Consider the following 21014-nt stretch of genomic DNA (forward strand, 5'->3'; position numbering starts at 1 on the left):
ACTCCACTCAACCGAGCAGCTAACTCCTCTCACCCGAGCAGGTAACTCCGCTCACCCGAGCGGGTAACTCCTCTCAACCGAGCGGGTAACTTCACTCACCTGAGCAGGTAACTCCAGCATCCTTGCTGTGGGTGCAGTTATTGACACCCGATGGGTTTGCAGTGCACTGATCGAGGGCAGGCTCTGTCCCGTTACACCTCACATCATCCAACCAGATGTCCCCAGTCCCCTCTCCATAGTAGGCGCCTCCTGTTGCCGGCATGACCGTCCCACAGTTAAACAGTCTGCAGACCACACTCGCTGCATTTACATCCCAACCATTGTCACAGACGGACCCCCAGATGGATTTAAGAAAGACCTCAACTCTCCCGGAGCACATGTTGGTCCCGTTAACCAGCCGTACGGGCACCGGACCTGGAATAGAGATGTTAACAAGGTTAATCTGATCTGGGATTACCTGGACTTTCACTGGAGAAATCACTGGACATTTGAGCACCAGTGCCAGGATCCTCCCAACATGTAGTCTGATCCCACCTGCACCTACTCTCCCGTAACACCAGATTGAGAATGTCCTGCAACCCCTTCCGGGACTAATGCTGCCACCACCTGGTACTGAGTCACAAGCCCCTCATCCAGCCAGAATCCCTCCCAGGACACTCACTCCTCCAAGAGACCCAGGTGAGAACAGCTCTCACAGCACAAGCTACGGATGGAGCCGAGGCTTTTCCTGCTCTGTGTGAGCGGGTGCGACATTTATCAACAGAACAATTGGAAACCCTCCCTTTACCTTCACACAAACAGCCCTCACTCGCTATCTCCTATCATAGTAGCAAGGTGGCAGTAAGGTAGCTGCCAAGACTGCCATACTCTCCTGAGCAGGTAACTCTCCCGAACAGGGAACTCCTCTCACCTGAGCAGCTAACTCCTCTCACCCGAGCAGGTAACTCCGCTCACCCGAGCAGGTAACTCCACTCACCCGAGCAGGTAACTCCACTCACCCGAGCGGGTAACTCCACTCACCCGAGCGGGTATCTCCACTCACCCGAGCAGGTAACTCCCCTCACCCGAGCAGGTAACTCCGCTCACCCGAGCAAGTAACTCCGCTCACCCGAGCAAGTAACTCCGCTCAACCGAGCAGGTAACTCCCCTCACCCGAGCAGGTAACTCCCCTCACCCGAGCTGGTAACTCCCCTCACCCGAGCAGGTAACTCCTCTCACCCAAGCAGGTAACTCCACTCACCTGAGCAGGTAACTCCACTCACCCGAGCGGGTAACTCCACTCACCCGAGCGGGTAACTCCACTCACCCGAGCGGGTATCTCCACTCACCCGAGCAGGTAACTCCCCTCACCCGAGCAGGTAACTCCGCTCACCCGAGCAAGTAACTCCACTCACCCGAGCAAGTAACTCCGCTCAACCGAGCAGGTAACTCCCCTCACCCGAGCAGGTAACTCCCCTCACCCGAGCAGGTAACTCCCCTCACCCGAGCTGGTAACTCCCCTCACCCGAGCAGGTAACTCCTCTCACCCGAGCAGGTAACTCCACTCACCCGAGCAGGTAACTCCTCTCACACGAGTGGGTAACTCCACTCACCCGAGCGGTTAACTCCACTCACCTGAGCAGGTAACTCCGGCGTCCTTGCTGTGTGTGCAGGTATTGACACCCGATGGGTTGGCAGAACACTGATCGAGGGCAGGCTCTGTCCCGTTACACCTCACATCATCCAACCAGATGTCCCCAGTCCCCTCTCCATAGTAGGCACCTCCTGTTGCTGACAGAGCCGTCCCACAATTCAACAGTCTGCAGACAACGCTCGCTGCGTTTACATCCCAGCCATCGTCACAGACGGTCCCCCAGACAGAGTTATGATAGACCTCAACCCTCCCGGCGCACATGTTGGTCCCGTTCACCAGCCGGACGGGCACCGGACCTGGAATAGAGATCTGAACATGATTAATCTGGTCTGGGATTACCTGGATTTTCACTGGAGTCATCACTGGTCTTTTGGGCCCAGCTGTCAGGCTCCTCCCAATATCCGGACAGATCCCACGTGCACTAACTCTCCCGTAACATCAATTTTGGGAATGTCCTGTAGCCCTCATCCGGGACTAATGCTGCCACCACCAGGTTGTGAGGCTCGAGCACCTCGACGAGCCAGACTCCCTCCCAGGAGACTCACTCCTCCAAGAGACCCCAGTGAGATCAGCTCACACAGCACAGGTCATGGATGGAATCTGAGCCTTTCCTGCTCTGTGTGAGTTGCTCCATACCACACCTGGTTCAGCATTTACCCATCGAACATTTGGAAACATCCCCTTGGCTTCAGACTAATATTCTTCACTCACCATCTGCAATCATACTACCAGGCCGCAGGAAATCAGCTGCCAAGACTGCTGCGCTCACCCGAGCTGGGAACTCCTCTCACCTGTGCAGGTAACTCCTCTCACCCGATCAGGTAACTCCTCTCACCCGATCAGGTAACTGCTCTCACCCGATCAGGTAACTCCTCTCACCTGTGCAGGTAACTCGGCCCACCCGAGCAGGGAACTCCACTCACCCGAGCAGGTAACTCCAGCGTCCTTGCTATGGTTGCAGGTATTGACACCCGATGGGTTTGCAGTGCACTGATCGAGGGCAGGCTCTGACCCAAAGCACCACACATCATCCAACCAGATGTCCCCAGTCCCCTCTCCATAGTATGCGGGTTTTATTGCTGACAGCGCCGTCCCACAGTTCAATAGTCTGCAGACCACACTCGCTGCATTTAGATTCCAGCCATTGTCACAGACGGTCCCCCAGATGGATTTACGATAGACCTCAACTCTCCCGGAGCACATGTTGGTCCCGTTCACCAGCCGTACGGGCACCGGACCTGGAATAGAGACATGAACATGGTTAATCTGGTCTGGGATTATCTGGGCTTTCACTGGAGTCAATGCTGGACATTTCATCCGATCTGTCAGGCTCCTCCAAATATCCAGACTCATCCCGCCTGCACTAACTCTCCCATAACATCAATTTTGGGAATGTCCTGTAGCCCCCATCTGGGACTAACGCTGCCCCACCACCTGGCACTTAGGTACAGGCCCCTCGTCCAGCTAGAATCCCTCCCAGGAGACACTCTCCTCTAAGAGACCCAGGTGAGAAGAGCTCACAAAGCACAGGCCATGGATGGAGCCTGGGCCTTTCCTGCTCTGTGTGAGGGGCTCAGTATTACACCTGACGCGACATTTATCCAACGAAAAGTGGGAAAGCCTCACTTTACATTCACATTCATACCTCTCACTCACTGTCTCCAATTGTAGTAGCAGGGCGACAGTAAGTTAGCTGCCAAGACCGCGGCCCTCTCCTGAGCAGGTAACTCCGCCCAGCCGAGCAGGTAACTCCCCTTACCCGAGCAGGTAACTCCCCTCACCCGAGCAGGTAACTCCACTCGCCCGAGCAGGTAACTCCACTCACCCGAGCGGGTAACTCCGCTCACCCGAGCGGGTAACTCCGCTCACCCGAGCGGGTAACTCCTCTCACCCAAGCAGTTAACTCCACTCACCCGAGCAGGTAACTCCACTCACCCGAGCGGGTAACTGCTCTCACCTGAGCGGGTAACTCCACTCACCCGAGCGGGTAACTCCCCTCACCCGAGCAGGTAACTCCTCTCACCCAAGCAGTTAACTCCACTCACCCGAGCAGTTAACTCCACTCACCCGAGCAGGTAACTCCACTCACCCGAGCAGGTAACACCTGTAGGGGTTCACAAAATTCCCCTATTTTCCCTGAAGATCGGAAATATTGGTCCACATCGTGGATGAAGAATTGGGTGATGTGAATTGTCTACAATGTTTTAAGACGTGCCCAGAACCACAGAAGTCTGCTCTGAGATGGAAAGAATGTGGACAACACCGGAATCGAGGAGTTCTGTGGAAAATATTCACACGCCTTAAGACAGTACTTTTATTAATAAAATTGTTCCCTGGAGTTTGGTCAATCACAAAGATTTTAAAATGGCTGTCAGAGAAAGCATTGGACAAGAACAATCGGGCTTGGATAAGCAGCCCGTGATGTCTGTGTATAAAGTGGGTGGATCAAAACAGTGGCAGGCAGGCCTGTCAATCATCAAAGGGAGTTTCCTTCTCAGAAGCAATCGATGTTTGTTTGTTGACACAAGGAATTATCCACTTGAGTAGAAACCGCAGGGACAATCGATTGAAACTGCTGTCTGTTGACACAGCACTTAAGGGTGGTTTCAGTCAAACCAGAATCAAAGGCTCCTGTTTACACAGAAATCCAAACCCATTCAAACCCCTTACACACACAATTGAGGCACATTTGAAACTCCGGCAAAGGACTTTTGAAAGAGATCAGTATGGATGGGTTTGAATCACTCAGACAATTGGGCAGTTGTATCCCTTTTGTTTTAGCAAGGGGAACTCTGGAGGTGGGTGGGAACATTCCGGCCCCAGAGTGTAGACACATTAAACCACTCCAAACCCATTTGAGTCAGCCAATCATGGGCCTTCTCTTGTATATTGGAACTTTTGGGCACCAATTTTCCACACAGACCCTTTCAGCGCCAAAACAGCAGGAGTTGGCAGGATATAAAGACAGCTTCTGTAGAGCTATCGCTCTCTCTCTCTTACTTCACTGGACCACAGGTGAGCAGGTTTTCTGACTCCTCAGCAAGGTAATCTAGTTAGAGGATGGTAATTTAGGGGATATTGCTAAGATTCTTTAATTAACATTGTAGTCACTTAGCCCTCGTTTTGCCGTCCGCCTTCCCCTGGTAAGAAGTTTTACTGTAATTACTGTGTTCGTGTGGCATAGTGCATTTAGTTAATAAAGCTTAATTTTTCTCTCATCCAGACCATTTCTCCATTTAATATCATTAATTATAAGTTCCTCCAGACAGAACTGGAAGGTGGGGTTAGTGATTCGAAACCGCTGTTTGAAAATTGGTTTATAGTGTAGCAGCAAAAGGGCTGCTAGACCAGGTGAATTACCGTAAACCAGGTAAAAGGTTGGAATTGGTCAGAGCGTAGGCAAAGGCTGCTGGCCAGGTAAATTACCATAAACCAGTTAATAGATGCCCCCCTACACACCGCTCACCCGAGCGGGTAACTCCTCTCACCTGAGCAGGTAACTCCTCTCACCCGAGCAGGTAACTCCGCTCACCCCAGCAGGTAACTCCTCTCACCCGAGCTGGTAACTCCACTCACCTGAGCAGGTAACTCCACTCACCCGAGCAGGTAACTCCGCTCACCCCAGCAGGTAACTCCTCTCACCCGAGCGGTATCTCCTCTCAGCTGAGTGGTAACTCCTCTCACCCGAGCAGGTAAATACCACTCACCCGAGCAGGTAACACCGGCGTCCTTGCTGTGTGAGCAGTTATTGACACCCGATGGGTTGGCAGTGCACTGATCGAGGGCAGGCTCTGTCCCAAGACACCTCACATCATCCAACCAGATGTCCCCAGTCCCCTCTCCATAGTCGGCACCTCCTGTAGCTGACAGGGCCATCCCACAGTTCAACAGTCTGCAGACCACGCTCGCTGCATTTACATCCCAGCAATCGTCGCAGACAGTCCCCCAGACAGAGTTACGATAGACCTCAACTCTCCCGGAGCACATGTTGGTCCCATTCACCAGCCGTACGGGCACCGGACCTGGAATAGAGATGTGAACATGGTTAATCTGGTCTGGGATTACCTGGACTTTCACTGGAGTCATCACTGGTCCTTTGGGCCCAGCTGTCAGGCTCCTCCCAATATCCGGACAGATCCCACGTGCACTAACTCTCCCGTAACATTAATTTTGGGAAAGTTCTGTTGCCCCCATCCGGGACTAATGCTGCCACCACCAGGTTGTGAAGCTCAAGCACCTCAACAAGGAACACTCCCTCTTAGGAGACTCACTCCGCCAAGAGACCCCGGTGAGATCAGCTCACACAGCACAGGTCAAGGATGGAGTCTGAGCCTTTCCTGCTCTGTGTGAGTTGCTCCGTACCACACCTGGTTTGAACATTTGGAAATATTCCCTTGGCTTCAGACTAATATTCTTCACTCACCATCTCCAATCATACTACCAGGGCACAGGAAATCATTTGCCAAGACTGCTGCGCTCACCCGAGCGAGTAACTCCACTCACCCGAGCGAGTAACTCCTCTCACCCGAGCGAGTAACTCCGCTCACCCGAGGGGGTAACTCCCCTCACCCGAGCAGGTAACTCCGCTCACCCGAGGGGGTAACTCCCCTCACCCGAGCAGGTAACTCCGCTCACCCGAGCAGGTAACTCCGCTCACCCGAGGGGGTAACTCCCCTCACCCGAGCAGGTAACTCCGCTCACCCGAGGGGGTAACTCCACTCACCCGAGCAGGTAACTCTGCTCACCCGAGCAGGTAACTCCCCTCACCCGAGCAGGTAACTCCTCTCACCCGAGCAGGTAACTCCTCTCACCCGAGCAGGTAACTCCTCTCACCCGAGCAGGTAACTCCTCTCACCCGAGGGGGTAACTCCACTCACCCGAGCAGGCAACTCCGCTCACCCGAGCAGGTAACTCCCCTCACCCGAGCAGGTAACTCCGCTCACCCGAGCAGGTAACTCCCCTCGCCCGAGCAGGTAACTCCTCTCACCCGAGCAGGTAACTCCGCTCACCCGAGGGGGTAACTGCCCTCACCCGAGCAGGTAACTCCGCTCACCCGAGGGGGTAACTCCACTCACCCGAGCGGGTAACTCCTCTCACCCGAGCAGGTAACTCCGCTCACCCGAGCAGGTAACTCCCCTCACCCGAGCAGGTAACTCCTCTCACCCGAGCAGGTAACTCCACTCACCCGAGCGGGTAACTCCTCTCACCCGAGCGGGTAACTACACTCACCCAAGCAGGTAACTCCACTCACCCGAGCAGGTAACTCCGCTCACCCGAGCAGGTAACTCCCCTCACCCGAGCAGGTAACTCCTCTCACCCGAGCAGGTAACTCCTCTCACCCGAGCGGGTAACTCCACTCACCCGAGCAGGTAACCCCTTTCACCTGAGCAGGTAACTCCACTCACCCGAGCGGGTAACTCCTCTCACCCGAGCGGGTAACTACACTCACCCGAGCAGGTAACTCCTCTCACCCGAGCGGGTAACTCCACTCACCCGAGCAGGTAACTCCTCTCACCCAAGCGGGTAACTCCACTCACCCGAGCGGGTAACTCCTCTCACCCGAGCAGGTAACTCCACACACCCGAGCAGGAAACTCCTCTCACCTGAGCAGGTAACTCTGCCCACCCGAGCAGGTAACTCCTCTCACCCGAGCAGGTAACTCCATTCACCCGAGTGGGTAACTCATCTCACCCGAGCAGGAAACTCCACTCACCCGAGCGGGTAACTCCTCTCACCCGAGCTGGTAACTCCTCTCACCCGAGCAGGTAACTCCTCTCACCCGAGCAGGAAACTCCACTCACCCGAGCGGGTAACTCCTCTCACCCGAGCTGGTAACTCCTCTCACCCGAGAAGGTAACTCCTCTCACCCGAGAAGGTAACTCCTCTCACCCGAGCAGGTAACTACTCTCACCCGAGCAGGTAACTCCGCTCACCCGAGCAGGTAACACCACTGACCCGAGCAGGTAACACCACTGACCCGAGCAGGTAACTCCTCTCACCCGAGAAGGTAACTCCTCTCACCCGAGCAGGTAACTACTCTCACCCGAGCAGGTAACTCCGCTCACCCGAGCAGGTAACACCACTCACCCGAGCAGGTAACACCACTGACCCGAGCAGGTAACTCCGCTCACCCGAGCAGGTAACACCACTCACCCGAGCAGGTAACACCACTGACCCGAGCAGGTAACTCTGCCCACCCGAGCAGGTAACTCCTCTCACCCGAGCAGGTAACTCCATTCACCCGAGTGGGTAACTCATCTCACCCGAGCAGGAAACTCCACTCACCCGAGCGGGTAACTCCTCTCACCCGAGCTGGTAACTCCTCTCACCCGAGCAGGTAACTCCTCTCACCCGAGCAGGAAACTCCACTCACCCGAGCGGGTAACTCCTCTCACCCGAGCTGGTAACTCCTCTCACCCGAGAAGGTAACTCCTCTCACCCGAGAAGGTAACTCCTCTCACCCGAGCAGGTAACTACTCTCACCCGAGCAGGTAACTCCGCTCACCCGAGCAGGTAACACCACTGACCCGAGCAGGTAACACCACTGACCCGAGCAGGTAACTCCTCTCACCCGAGAAGGTAACTCCTCTCACCCGAGCAGGTAACTACTCTCACCCGAGCAGGTAACTCCGCTCACCCGAGCAGGTAACACCACTCACCCGAGCAGGTAACACCACTGACCCGAGCAGGTAACTCCTCTCACCCGAGCAGGTAACTCCTCTCATCCGAGCAGGTAACTCCTCTCAGCCGAGCGGGTATCTCCTCCCACCCGAGCAGGTAACTCCGCTCACCCGAGCAGATAACCCCTCTCAACCGAATAGTTAACACCACTCACCCGAGCAGGTAACTCCGCTCACCTGAGCAGCTAACTCTGGCATCCTTGCTGTGTGTGCAGTTATCGATGAATGATGGGGTTGCAGTGCACTGATCGAGGGTAGGCTCTGTCCCAAGACACCTCACATCAGCCAACCAGATGTCCCCAGTCCCCTCTCCATAGTAGGCGCCTCCTGTAGCTGACAGGGCCGTCCCACAGTTCAACAGTCCACAGACCACGCTCGCAGCATTTAAATCCCAGCCATTTTCACAGACGGTCCCCCAGACGGATTTACGAAAGACCTCAACTCTCCCGGAGCACATGTTGGTCCCGTTCACCAGCCGTACGGGCACCGGACCTGGAATAGAGACGGGAACACGGTAATCTGGTGTGGGATTACCTGGACATTCACTGGAGACATCGCTGGACATTTGGGCCTAGGTTTCAGGCTCCTCCCAATATCCAGACTGATCCTACCTGCGCAATCTCTCCCATAACACTAACCTTGGGAATGTCCGGCAGCCTCCATCTGGGACTAACACTGCCACAACCTGGTACTGAGGCACGAACACCTCATTAAGCCAAGAACACCTCATCGAGCCAGAATCCCTCCCAGGAGACGCACTCCCCCAAGAGACTCAGGTGAGAATTGCTCACACAGCACAGGCCGGGGAATGGGCCTGGGCCTTCCCTGCTCTGTGTATGGGGCTCAGTATCACAGACTGGGTGAGAACAGCTCACACAGCACGAGCTGGGGATGGAACCATGGCCTTTCCTGCTGCATATGTCACGGGCTCCGTACCACACCAGCTGGGACATGTACCAAAAGAACAATTGGAGATCCTCCCTTTACCTTCACACTAACACACCTCACTCTCGCTCTCTGAACATAGCAGCAAGGCAGCAGTAAAGAAGCTGCCAACACTGCCGCGTTCACCCAAGCAGCTAACTCCACTCACCTGAGCAGGTAACTCCACTCACCCGAGCGGGTAACTCCTCTCACACGAGCGGGTAACTCCACTCACCTGAGCAGGTAACTCCTCTCACCCGAGCAGGTAACTCCTCTCACCCGAGCAGGTAACTCCTCTCACCCGAGCAGGTAACTCCACTCACCCGAGCAGGTAACTCCTGTCACCCGAGCAGGGAACTCCACTCACCCAGGCGGGTAACTCCGCTCACCTGAGCGGGAAACTCCACACACCCGAGCGGGTAACTCCACTCACCTGAGCGGGTAACTCCACTCACCCGAGCGAGTAACTCCTCTCGCCTGAGTGGGTAACTCCACTCACTCGAGTGGGTAACTCCGCTCACTTGAGTGGGTAACTCATAGAAACATAGAAGATAGGCCCCTCGAGCCTGTTCCGCCATTTAATGAGATCATGGCTGATCATCCAAATTCTGTAGCCTGTCGCTGTTTTCTCCCCATATCCCTTGATCCATTTAGCCTTAAGAAATATATCGAACTCCTTCTTGAATATATTTAATGAATTTCCCTCAACTGCCTTCTGTGGTAGAGAATTCCACAGGTTAACCACTCTGTGGGTGAAGAAATTCCTCCTCATCTCTGTCCTAAATGGTTTACCCCTTATCCTTAGACTATGACCCCTGGTACTGGACTCCCCTGCCATCGGGAACATCCTTCCTGCATCTAGTCTGTCTACTCCTGTTAGAATTTTATAAGTTTCAATGAGATCCCCTCTCATTCTTCTAAACTCTAGCTAATATAAGCCTAATCGATCCAATCTCTCCTCATACATCATTCCTGCCATCCCAGGTATCAGTTTGGTGAATCTTCGCTGCACTCCCTCCATGGCAAGAACATCCTTCCTCAGATAAGGCGACCAAAACTGCACACCATACTCAAGGTGTGGTCACACCAAGGCCCTGTACAACTGCAGCAAAACATCCTTGTCCTAGGGGGAGTGTTTGCTAGTGCTCGGGGGAGGGTTTAAACTAAAATGGCAGGGGGTTGGGAACCTGAGCTGGGAGACAGAGGAAAAGGAAAAAAGGATAGAAGCAAAAGACAGGAAGGAGAAAAACAAAGGTGGCAGTCAGAGAAATCAACGGTTTAAATCAAACATGGCCACAGTAAATAATAATTCTAAAAGGTGTAAGAGTGTTAAAAAAAACAAGCCTGAAGGCTTTGGGGGAGAAATTGGGTGAGTAGCGCCACCTGTTAGCGCCTAAAGAGGCAGTCAGTGGCTGTAGCGCCACTGGCTGCGCCTCCCGCAATATTCAGCAGGGGCGCTAATGGTGGCGTTAGCCTGTTGCGCTGCGCCACCACCGATGACATCATCGGTGTGCGCAGCGCCCCATTCACGCCCCGATCGCGATATTTGGTAGCGAACGCCGCAGTTGCGCCGTTCGCTACCCGCACCCGGTTCACGGGGCCTTACTGCACCGGCAGAGGCGCAAGTTAAGGTGGAGGTGCGGGGCGGCTGGTTTTTTCGGCGGCCGCCTGCCAGCACCTCTGTCCCCAGCCTCCAGATCCCCCCCCCCGCCGTGACATTGCCGACTGTTTCCGGAGAGCCCGGCACTTCACCACGGTGCCGGGCTCTTTTGCCGGCATTCGCGATCGGGGATCGCGCTGTTGCAGGCCCCTCCCCCTTAACAATGGGAGGAAGGCCTGCAGTACCGCAGCATGCCATGCCGCAGCGTGTGGTGCTGCGGCACGTTGCGCTGCGATATTCAGTTTCAGCGCCCTAAGAGGGACGCGGAGTGCCTCGAGCCTCGCCCCGTCTCCCTCTAGGGGCACTGAAACTGAATTTCTGATGATCGCTACAGCTCCGAACGCTGCGCAAAAATCAGCGCCCAGGCGAACTTGGCGCCTCAACCCAATTTCTAGGCCCTTGTGTCTTAATGCGAGGAGCATTCATAATAAGGTGGATGAATTAGCTGCACAAATAGAGGTAAACGGATATGATATGATTGGGATTATGGAAACATGGCTCCAGGGTGACCAAGGCTGGGAACTCAACATCCAGGGGTATTCAATATTCAGGAAAGATAGGCAAAAAGGAAAAAGAGGTGGGTTAGCATTGCTGGTTAAAGAGGGGATTAACACAATTGAAAGGAAGGATATTAGTTCTGATGATGTAGAATCTGTATGGGTAGAATTGAGAAATACCAAGGGGCAGAAAACGTCAGTGGGAGTGGAATACAGACTCCAAACAGTAATGTGGAGGTTGGGGTTGGCATTAAATGGGAAATTAGAGATGTGTGCAATAAGGGCACAGCAGTTATCATGGGTGACTTTAATCTACATATAGATTAGGCTAACCAAATTAGTAACAATACTGTGGAGGAGGAATTCCTGGAGTGTATATGGGATGGTTTCCTGGATCAATATGTTGAGGAACCAACTAGAGAACAGGCCATCTTAGACTGGGTATTATGTAATGAGAAAGGATTAATTAGCAATCTTGTTGTGCGAGGCCCCTTGGGTTCGAGTGATCATAAAATTATAGAATTCTTCATTAAGATGGAGAGTGAAGTAGTTGACTCAGAGACTAGGGTCCTGAATTTAAATAAAGGAAACTACGATGGTATGAGGCGCGAGTTGGGTAGGATTGATTGGGGAATGTTACTCAAAAGGTTGACGGTGGATAGGCAATGGCAAACATTCAAAGATCGCATGGATGAACTACAGAATTTGTTCATCCCTGTATGGCATAAAAATAAAACAAAAAAGGTGACTCAACCGTAGCTAACAAGGAAAATTAGGGATAGCATAAGATCCAAGGAGAGTGTGGTAAACCACTGTTTGTATTCCACTGTGTACATGCCTGGACATGCCTCGGCTGACTCCTCCCACAAGTCCTAGTATAAAGGTGACTGCTCCCCAGCCCTTTGTATTTCTGGACCGGTCGACCACTCGAGGCAGACCTTCATTCTTTTGTTAATAAAAGCCTTTAGTTACTCTCTTAACTCTCAGTCTTTTATGAGTAATTGATAGCGCATCAATTTTATTAACAAAATTTTTATAATGGAGAAGATCCTCACACCAGCATGCCTGGACTTAGATCATCGGGAGGCAGACTCATCCATCAAGTTTACTCACTGGCTAAAGTGTTTCGAAAAATTCCTGACCGCCTCCGCAGCAATCAAATCGGACGAGGACAAACTGGATGTCCTGACCTCCAAAGTGAACCACCGAGTGTACTCGGTCATCCAAGACGCGACCTCGTACGCGGACGCTATCAAGCTCCTCAAGGACCAGTACACACGCCCAGTGAACGAAGTGTGCGCCAGGCACCTTCTGGGGAGTCGTAAACAACAACCTGGGGAATCGACCGTGGAATACCTTCAGGCACTGTCTGTGCTTGGCCAGGCCTGTGGTTGTAAGGATGTAAAGGCCGCCGTGTACACAGAGGAACTTATCCGGGACGCTTTTGTAGCGGGCCACAGATCCAATTACACCCGACAGCGACTGTTGGAGCAGAGTGACCTCGACCTCAACAAGGCCTCTGAACTCGCACTAACATTGGATGCAGCCTACCGGGGCATGGATGCCTACTCCTCTGCACCGTGGACGCCGCGGGGAATGACAGCCTGGGACACGGTAGGACCGCCTCATAGCGCCGTGCCACCCCAGCCACACCCCAGCAACGGCCCAACTACCGCAGCAGTGTCCCAAGGCCAGACAGCAGTGCCCCAAGGCCAGAAATGCTACTTCTGTGGCCAGGCAAAACACCCCAGAGCGCGCTGCCCGGCGAAAAACGCGATCTGCTCGGGCTGCGGGAAGAAGGGACACTACGCTAACGTCTGCAGGGCCAAAGCCACCCCGAACCCCAGCAGCGCCGCGTGTGGGCCATGCGGGCCGCCATCTTGGGCCTCCCCGGCCATGTGCGAACCACCGGTACAGCAGCCATTTTGGACGCCTCCAGCCACATGGGGATCATGGACGCCGCCATCTTGGACGACAGCCGGAACGCAGCAGGCCCCCAACACCGCCTCATCTGATACCCGCAGCGACACACCGACCCCTATGCTGGCATCCGTTACACTGGACCAAGCGAGACCGCACCAGCTGGCCAGTTCCACAATGGACATTAAGGTAAATGGCCACGATACAATCTGCCTTTTTGACTCTGGGAGCACGGAGAGCTTCATCCACCCCGACACAGTGCGGCGTTGCTCTCTCCCAGTCGTGCCTGCGCACCAGCGGATTTCTATGGCCTCCGAGTCCCAGTCGGCGGACATCGGCGGCTACTGCGTAGTGACACTCGTAGTAGACGGGACCGTGTACGATCATTTTAAACTTCTGGTCCTGCCCGACCTCTGCGCTGCCGTCCTGCTGGGGTTAGATTTTCAGTGCCACCTTAAAAGTGTTACGATGGCGTACGGTGGACCCCTACCCCCACTCACAGTCCGCAGCCAGCAGCTCCCAAATTGCCCGCCGCGCACCAGGTGCAACCTCTCCACACTCAGAGTCACCCCCCCCCAACTGTTTGCTAACCTCACCCCCGACTGTAAGCCCATCGCCACAAAGAGCAGGCGATACAGTGCCGGGGACAGGGTTTTCATTAAAACCGAAGTGGAGCGGCTCCTGAAGGAAGGGATTATTGAGGGCAGCACCAGCCCCAGGCGAGCCCAGGTTGTGGTCGTTAAGACCGGCGAGAAGCAGCGCCTGGTCATCGACTACAGCCAGACAATAAATCGCTACACCCTGTTGGACGCCTACCCACTCCCCCGCATAGCTGATATGGTCAACCAGATCGCGCAGTACCGCGTCTTCTCGACCATTGACCTGAAATCAGCGTACCACCAGCTCCCTATCCGCCCTGAGGACCGCCAGTATACTGCCTTTGAGGCAAACGGCCGCCTCTACCACTTCCTTAGGGTTCCCTTTGGCGTCACCAATGGGGTCTCCGTCTTCCAAAGGGAGATGGACCGGATGGTAGATCAAAATGCGTTGCAGGCCACTTTCCCATATCTGGACAATGTGACCATCTGCGGCCGTGACTTGCAGGACCATGACGCAAACCTCGAAAAATTCCTCCGCACCGCCCAACTCCTGAACCTGACATATAACAAGGAGAAGTGCATATTCCGCACAAACCGCCTCGCCATCCTTGGCTGTGTTGTGGAACACGGAGTCATCGGCCCCGACCCCGACCGGATGCGTCCCCTTATGGAACTCCCACTGCCCCACTGCCTCAAGGCCCTGAAGAGGTGCCAAGGGCTTTTCTCCTATTACGCCCAGTGGGTCCCCTACTATGCGGACAAGGCCCATCCGCTGATCAAGTCCACCTCTTTTCCCTTGACGGCAGAGGCCCGCTTAGCCTTCCACCGTATCAAGGAAGACATTGCCAAAGCCACCATGCACGCAGTGGACGAATCCATCCCCTTCCAGGTGGAAAGCGACGCGTCCGACTTTGCCCTGGCCGCTACCCTCAATCAGTCGGGGAGACCCGTGGCCTTCTTTTCACGAACCCTCCAAGGCCCGGAGACCAGACACTCTGCTGTTGAGAAGGAGGCCCAGGCGATTGTGGAGGCTGTGCGTCATTGGAGGCACTACCTGGCCGGAAAATGATTTACCCTGCTCACTGACCAACGTTCAGTTGCTTTCATGTTTAACAACAAGCAGAGGGGCAAAATCAAAAATGACAAGATCTTGAGGTGGAGAATTGAACTTTCCACCTACAATTACGAGATCTTGTACCGGCCCGGGAAGCTCAATAAACCCCCGGATGCGCTATCGCATGGCACCTGCGCCAGCGCGCAGATCGATAGACTGCGGGCCCTCCACAATGACCTCTGCCACCCGGGGGTCACCAGGTTCTTCCACTTCATCAAGGCCCACAACCTGCCTTACTCTATTGAGGAGGTCAGGACCATGACCAGGAACTGCCAAGTCTGCGCTGAGTGCAAACCGCACTTTTATAGACCAGACAGGGCCCACCTGATAAAAGCCACTTGCCCCTTCGAGCGCCTGAGCGTTGATTTTAAAGGGCCTCTCCCCTCCTCCGACCGCAACGTGTACTTCCTCAATATTATTGATGAGTACTCCCGTTTCCCGTTCGCCATCCCCTGCCCGGACATGACCAGTGCCACGGTCATTAAGTGTCTGAACGACCTCTTCACCCTGTTCGGTTTCCCCAGCTATATCCATAGCGACCGGGGCTCATCGTTTATGAGCGACGAACTCCGTCAGTACCTGCTAACTAGGGGTATTGCCACAAGCAGGACCACCAGTTACAACCCCCGGGGGAACGGACAGGTGGAAAGAGAAAATGCGACAGTTTGGAAGGCCGCCCTGCTAGCCTTAATGTCTAGGGGCCTTCCAACTTCCCACTGGCAGGATGTGCTCCCCGATGCGCTCCACTCTATTCGGTCACTGCTCTGCACTGCCACTAACGCCACCCCTCATGAGAAAATGTTTGTCTTCCCGAGGAAGTCCACATCGGGGACATCGCTACCGCCATGGCTGACGTCCCCAGGGCCGGTCCTACTGAGAAGGCACGTGAGGACCCATAAAACGGACCCCCTGGTCGAGAGGGTCGACCTCCTCCACGCCAACCCCCAGTATGCTTACATTGCATACCCAGACGGGCGGGAGGACACAGTCTCCATAAGAGACCTTGCACCCTCGGGGGCTGCAGTAACCCACTACTCACTACCACCCCCCCCCCCCACGATCCGATATCCAGCCCCAGCAGACGGCAGGCCTGGGCCCCGCGACCCGCTCGACATCTACGAGGACGACACGCCTGTGCCACAGCCCACGCAGGACTCGACGCCGGAAGCTCCACTACCCCTGCCGTCGCCACGCCGATCACAGCGGCAGACAAGACCTCCGGAGAGACTCCAATACACTAACTTTTAATACACTTCACCCCGCCGGACACAATTTTAAACAAGGGGTGAATGTGGTAAACCACTGTTTGTATTCCACTGTGTACATGCCTGGACATGCCTCGGCTGACTCCTCCCACAAGTCCTAGTATAAAGGTGACTGCTCCCCAGCCCTTTGTATTTCTGGACCGGTCGACCACTCGAGGCAGACCTTCATTCTTTTGTTAATAAAAGCCTTTAGTTACTCTCTTAACTCTCAGTCTTTTATGAGTAATTGATAGCGCATCAGAGAGGGCATATAAATTGGCCAGAAAAAGCAGTAAACCTGAAGATTGGGAGCAGTTTAGGATTCAGCAAAGGAGGACAAAGGGATCAATTAAGAGGGGGAAAATAGAATATGAGAGTAAGCTTGCAGGGAACATAAAAACTGACTGTAAAAGCTTTTATAGATATGTGAAGAGAAAAAGATTGGTGCAGTCAAGCGTAGGTCCCTTTCAGTCAGAATCAGGGGAATTTATAATGGGGAACAAAGAAATGGCTGACCAATTAAATACATACTTTGGTTCTGTCTTCACAAAGGAGAAGACAAATAACCTCCCAGAGATGTCAGGGAGCATAGGGTCTAATGAGAGGGAGGAGCTGAAAGAAATCAGTATTTGTAGGGAAATGGTGTTAGGGAAATTGATGGGATTGAAGGCCGATAAATCCCCAGGGCCTGATAATCTACATCCTAGGGTACTTAAGGAGGTGGTCCTAGAAATAGTAGATGCATTGCTGGTCATCTTCCAAAATTCGATAGACTCTGGAACAGTTCCCATGGATTGGAGGGTAGCTAATGTTACCCCACTATTTAAAAAAGGTGGTAGAGAGAAAACGGGGATTAAAGACCGGTAAGCCTGACATCGGTAGTGGGGAAAATGCTAGAGTCCATTATAAAAGATGTAATAGCAGAGCACTTGGAAAACAGTGACAGGATCGGACAAAGTCAACATGGATTTACAAAAGGTAAATCGTGCTTGACTAATCTACTGGAATTTTTTGAGGGTGTAACTGGTAGAATAGATAAGGGAAAACCAGTGGATGTGGTGTATTTGGACCTTCAGAAGACTTTCGATAAGGTCCCACATAAGAGATTAGCGTGTAAAGTTAAGGCACATGGGATTGGGGGCAAGGTACTGACTTGGATAGAGAACTGGTTGGCAGACAGGAAGCAAAGAGTTGGAATAAATGGGTCTTTTTCCGAGTGGCAGCCAGTGACTAGTGGTGTAGCGCAGGGATCGGTCCTAGGACCCCAGCTATTCACAATATATATAAATGATCTAGATGAGGGAACTAGTTTAATATCTCCAAATTTGCAGATGAGAAAAAGCTGGATGGGTGTGTGTGCTGTGAGGAGGATGCCGAGAAACTCCAGTATGGTTTGGACAGGTTGTGTGATTGGGCAGAAGCATGGTAGATGCAGTATAATGTGGATAAATGCGAGGTTATCCACTTTGGTGCCAAAAATAGGAAGGCAGATTATTATCTGAATGGCAATAAATTGGGAGAAGGGGAAGTGCAACGACACCTGGGTGTCCTTGTGCACCAGTCGCTGAATGTAAGCATGCAGGTGCAGCAGGCGGTTAAGAAGGCAAATTGTATGTTGGCCTTCATAGCGAGAGGGTTCGATTACAGGAAAAAGGATGTCTTGCTGCAGTTGTACAGGGCCTTGGTGAGACCACATCTTGAGTATTGTGTGCAGTTTTGGTCGCCTTATCTGAGGAAGGATGTTCTTGCCATGGAGGGAGTGCAGCGAAGATTCACCAGACTGATACCTGGGATGGCAGGAATGACGATTGAGGAGAGATTGGGTCGATTGGGCTTATACACGCTGGAGTTTAGAAGAATGAGAGGGGATCTCATTGAAACTTATAAAATTCTAGCAGGACTAGATAGACTAGATGCAGGAAGGATGTTCCTGATGGCCGGGGAGTCCAGAACCCGGGGTCACAGTCTAAGGATAAGGGGTAAGCCATTTAGGACAGAGATGAGGAGGAATTACTTCACCCAGAGAGTGGTGAACCTGTGGAATTCTCTGCCACAGAAGGCAGTGGAGGCCAATTCATTAAATATATTCAAGAAGGAGTTAGATATATTTCTTAAGGCTAAAGGGGTCACGGGATATGGGGAGAAGGCAGGGGCAGGGTACTGAATTTGGATGGTCAGCCATGATCTCATTGAATGGCGGAGCAGGCTCGAGGGCCAAAAGACCTACTCCGGCTCCAATCTTCTATGTTTCTATGTACTCGAATCCTCTTGCTATGAACTCCTCTCACCCGAGCAGGTAACTCCACTCATCTGAGTAGGTAACTCCGGCCACCCGAGCAGGGAACTCCACTCACCCAAGCGGGTAGCTTTGCTCACCCAAGCAGCTAACTCCTCTCACTCGAGCATGTAACTAACTCCACTCACCCGAGCAGGTAACTCCGGCGTCCTTGCTGTGTGAGCAGTTATTCACTCCCCATGAGTTAGCAGAGCACTGATCGAGGGCCAGCTCTGTCCCATTACACCTCATATCATCCAACCAGATGTCCCCAGTCCCCTCTACATAGTAGGCAGCTCTTGTTGCTGACAGGGCCATCCCACAGTTCAACAGTCTGCAGACCACACTCGCTGCATTTACATCCCAGCCATTGTCACAGATGGTCCCCCAGACGGAGTTACGATAGACCTCAACTCTCCCGGAGCACATGTTGGTACCGTTCATCAGACGTACGGGCACCGGACCTGGAATAGAGATGTGAACAGTTAAAAATAAAAACAGAAAATGCCGGAAATACTCAGAACGTCAGGCAGCATCTGTGGAGAGAGAAACGTTTCAGGACGATGACCCTTCGTCAGAATTTTGTGTGAACAGAGTTAATCTGGTCTAGAATTACCTGGACTTACACTGGAGTCTTCACTGGTCATTTGGGCCCAGCTGTCAGGCTCCTCCCAATATCCGGACAGATCCCACCTGCACTAACTTTCCCGTAACATCAATTTTGGGAAAGTTCTGTTGCCCCCATCCGAGACTAACGCTGTCACCACCAGGTTGTGAGGCTCGAGCACCTCGACGAGCCAGACTCCCTCCCAGGAGACTCACCCGAGCAGGAAACTCCTCTCACTCGAGCGGGTAACTCCTCTCACCCGGGCGGGTAACTCCTCTCACCCGAGCGGGTAACTCCTCTCACCCGAGCGGGAAACTCCTCTCACCCGAGCGGGAAACTCCTCTCACCCGAGCGGGTAACTCTTCTCACCCGGGCGGGTAACTCCTCTCACCCGAGCGGGTAACACCTCTCACCCGAGCGGGAAACTCCTCTCACCCGAGCGGGTAACTCCTCTCACCCGAGCGGGTAACTCCCCTCACCCGAGCAGGTAACTCCTCTCACCCGAGCGGGTAACTCCTCTCACCCGAGCGGGAAACTCCTCTCACCCGAGCGGGAAACTCCTCTCACCCGAGCGGGAAACTCCTCTCACCCGAGCGGGTAACTCTTCTCACCCGGGCGGGTAACTCCTCTCACCCGAGCGGGTAACACCTCTCACCCGAGCGGGAAACTCCTCTCACCCGAGCGGGTAACTCCTCTCACCCGAGCGGGAAACTCCGCTCACCCGAGCGGGTAACTCCTCTCACCTGAGCGGGTAACTCCTCTCACCCGAGCGGGTACCTCCTCTCACCCGAGCGGGTAACTCCTCTCGCCCGAGCGGGAAACTCCGCTCCCCGAGCGGGTAACTCCTCTCACCCGAGCGGGTAACTCCGCTCATCCGAGCGGGTAACTCCTCTCACCCGAGCGGGTACCTCCTCTCACCCGAGCGGGTAACTCCGCTCACCAGAGCAGGTAACTCCTCTCACCCGAGCGGGTACCTCCTCTCACCCGAGCGGGTACCTCCTCTCACCCGAGCGGGTAACTCCGCTCACCAGAGCAGGTAACTCCGCTCACCAGAGCAGGTAACTCCTCTCACCCGAGCAGGTAACTCCTCTCACCCGAGCGGGTAACTCCTCTCACCCGAGCGGGAAACTCCTCTCACCCGAGCGGGAAACTCCTCTCACCCGAGCGGGAAACTCCTCTCACCCGAGCGGGTAACTCTTCTCACCCGGGCGGGTAACTCCTCTCACCCGAGCGGGTAACACCTCTCACCCGAGCGGGAAACTCCTCTCACCCGAGCGGGTAACTCCTCTCACCCGAGCGGGAAACTCCGCTCACCCGAGCGGGTAACTCCTCTCACCTGAGCGGGTAACTCCTCTCACCCGAGCGGGTACCTCCTCTCACCCGAGCGGGTAACTCCTCTCGCCCGAGCGGGAAACTCCGCTCCCCGAGCGGGTAACTCCTCTCACCCGAGCGGGTAACTCCGCTCATCCGAGCGGGTAACTCCTCTCACCCGAGCGGGTACCTCCTCTCACCCGAGCGGGTAACTCCGCTCACCAGAGCAGGTAACTCCTCTCACCCGAGCGGGTACCTCCTCTCACCCGAGCGGGTACCTCCTCTCACCCGAGCGGGTAACTCCGCTCACCAGAGCAGGTAACTCCGCTCACCAGAGCAGGTAACTCCTCTCACCCGAGCAGGTACCTCCTCTCACCCGAGCGGGTAACACCTCTCACCCGAGCGGGTAACACCTCTCACCCGAGCGGGTAACTCCGCTCACCCGAGCACATAACCCCTCTCAACCGAATAGGTAACTCCACTCACCCGAGCAGGTAACTCCGCTCACCCGAGCAGATAACCCCTCTCAACCGAACAGGGAATTCCGCTC

General features: G+C 54.2%; 1 protein-coding gene across 1 annotated transcript in view; it reads right to left on the reverse strand.

Annotated features, from left to right (window-relative positions):
- The window catches only part of LOC147095568 (scavenger receptor cysteine-rich domain-containing protein DMBT1-like), a 185314-nt gene that overhangs the window by 57113 nt on the left and 107187 nt on the right, over positions 1–21014 (reverse strand). Inside the window, exons 15-20 of the mRNA XM_085973662.1 lie at positions 18696–19010; positions 8491–8805; positions 5341–5655; positions 2557–2871; positions 1615–1929; positions 100–414 (exon numbers count right to left, since the gene is read on the reverse strand). Coding sequence (XP_085829788.1) covers positions 100–414; positions 1615–1929; positions 2557–2871; positions 5341–5655; positions 8491–8805; positions 18696–19010 — 1890 coding nt within the window. The remainder of the gene's footprint in view (positions 1–99; positions 415–1614; positions 1930–2556; positions 2872–5340; positions 5656–8490; positions 8806–18695; positions 19011–21014) is intronic.

This window comes from Somniosus microcephalus, unplaced genomic scaffold, assembly GCF_052327205.1.
Source record: "Somniosus microcephalus isolate GS21.2 unplaced genomic scaffold, FLI_Smic_1.0 unresolved_chr1, whole genome shotgun sequence".
Lineage (NCBI taxonomy): Eukaryota > Metazoa > Chordata > Chondrichthyes > Squaliformes > Somniosidae > Somniosus > Somniosus microcephalus.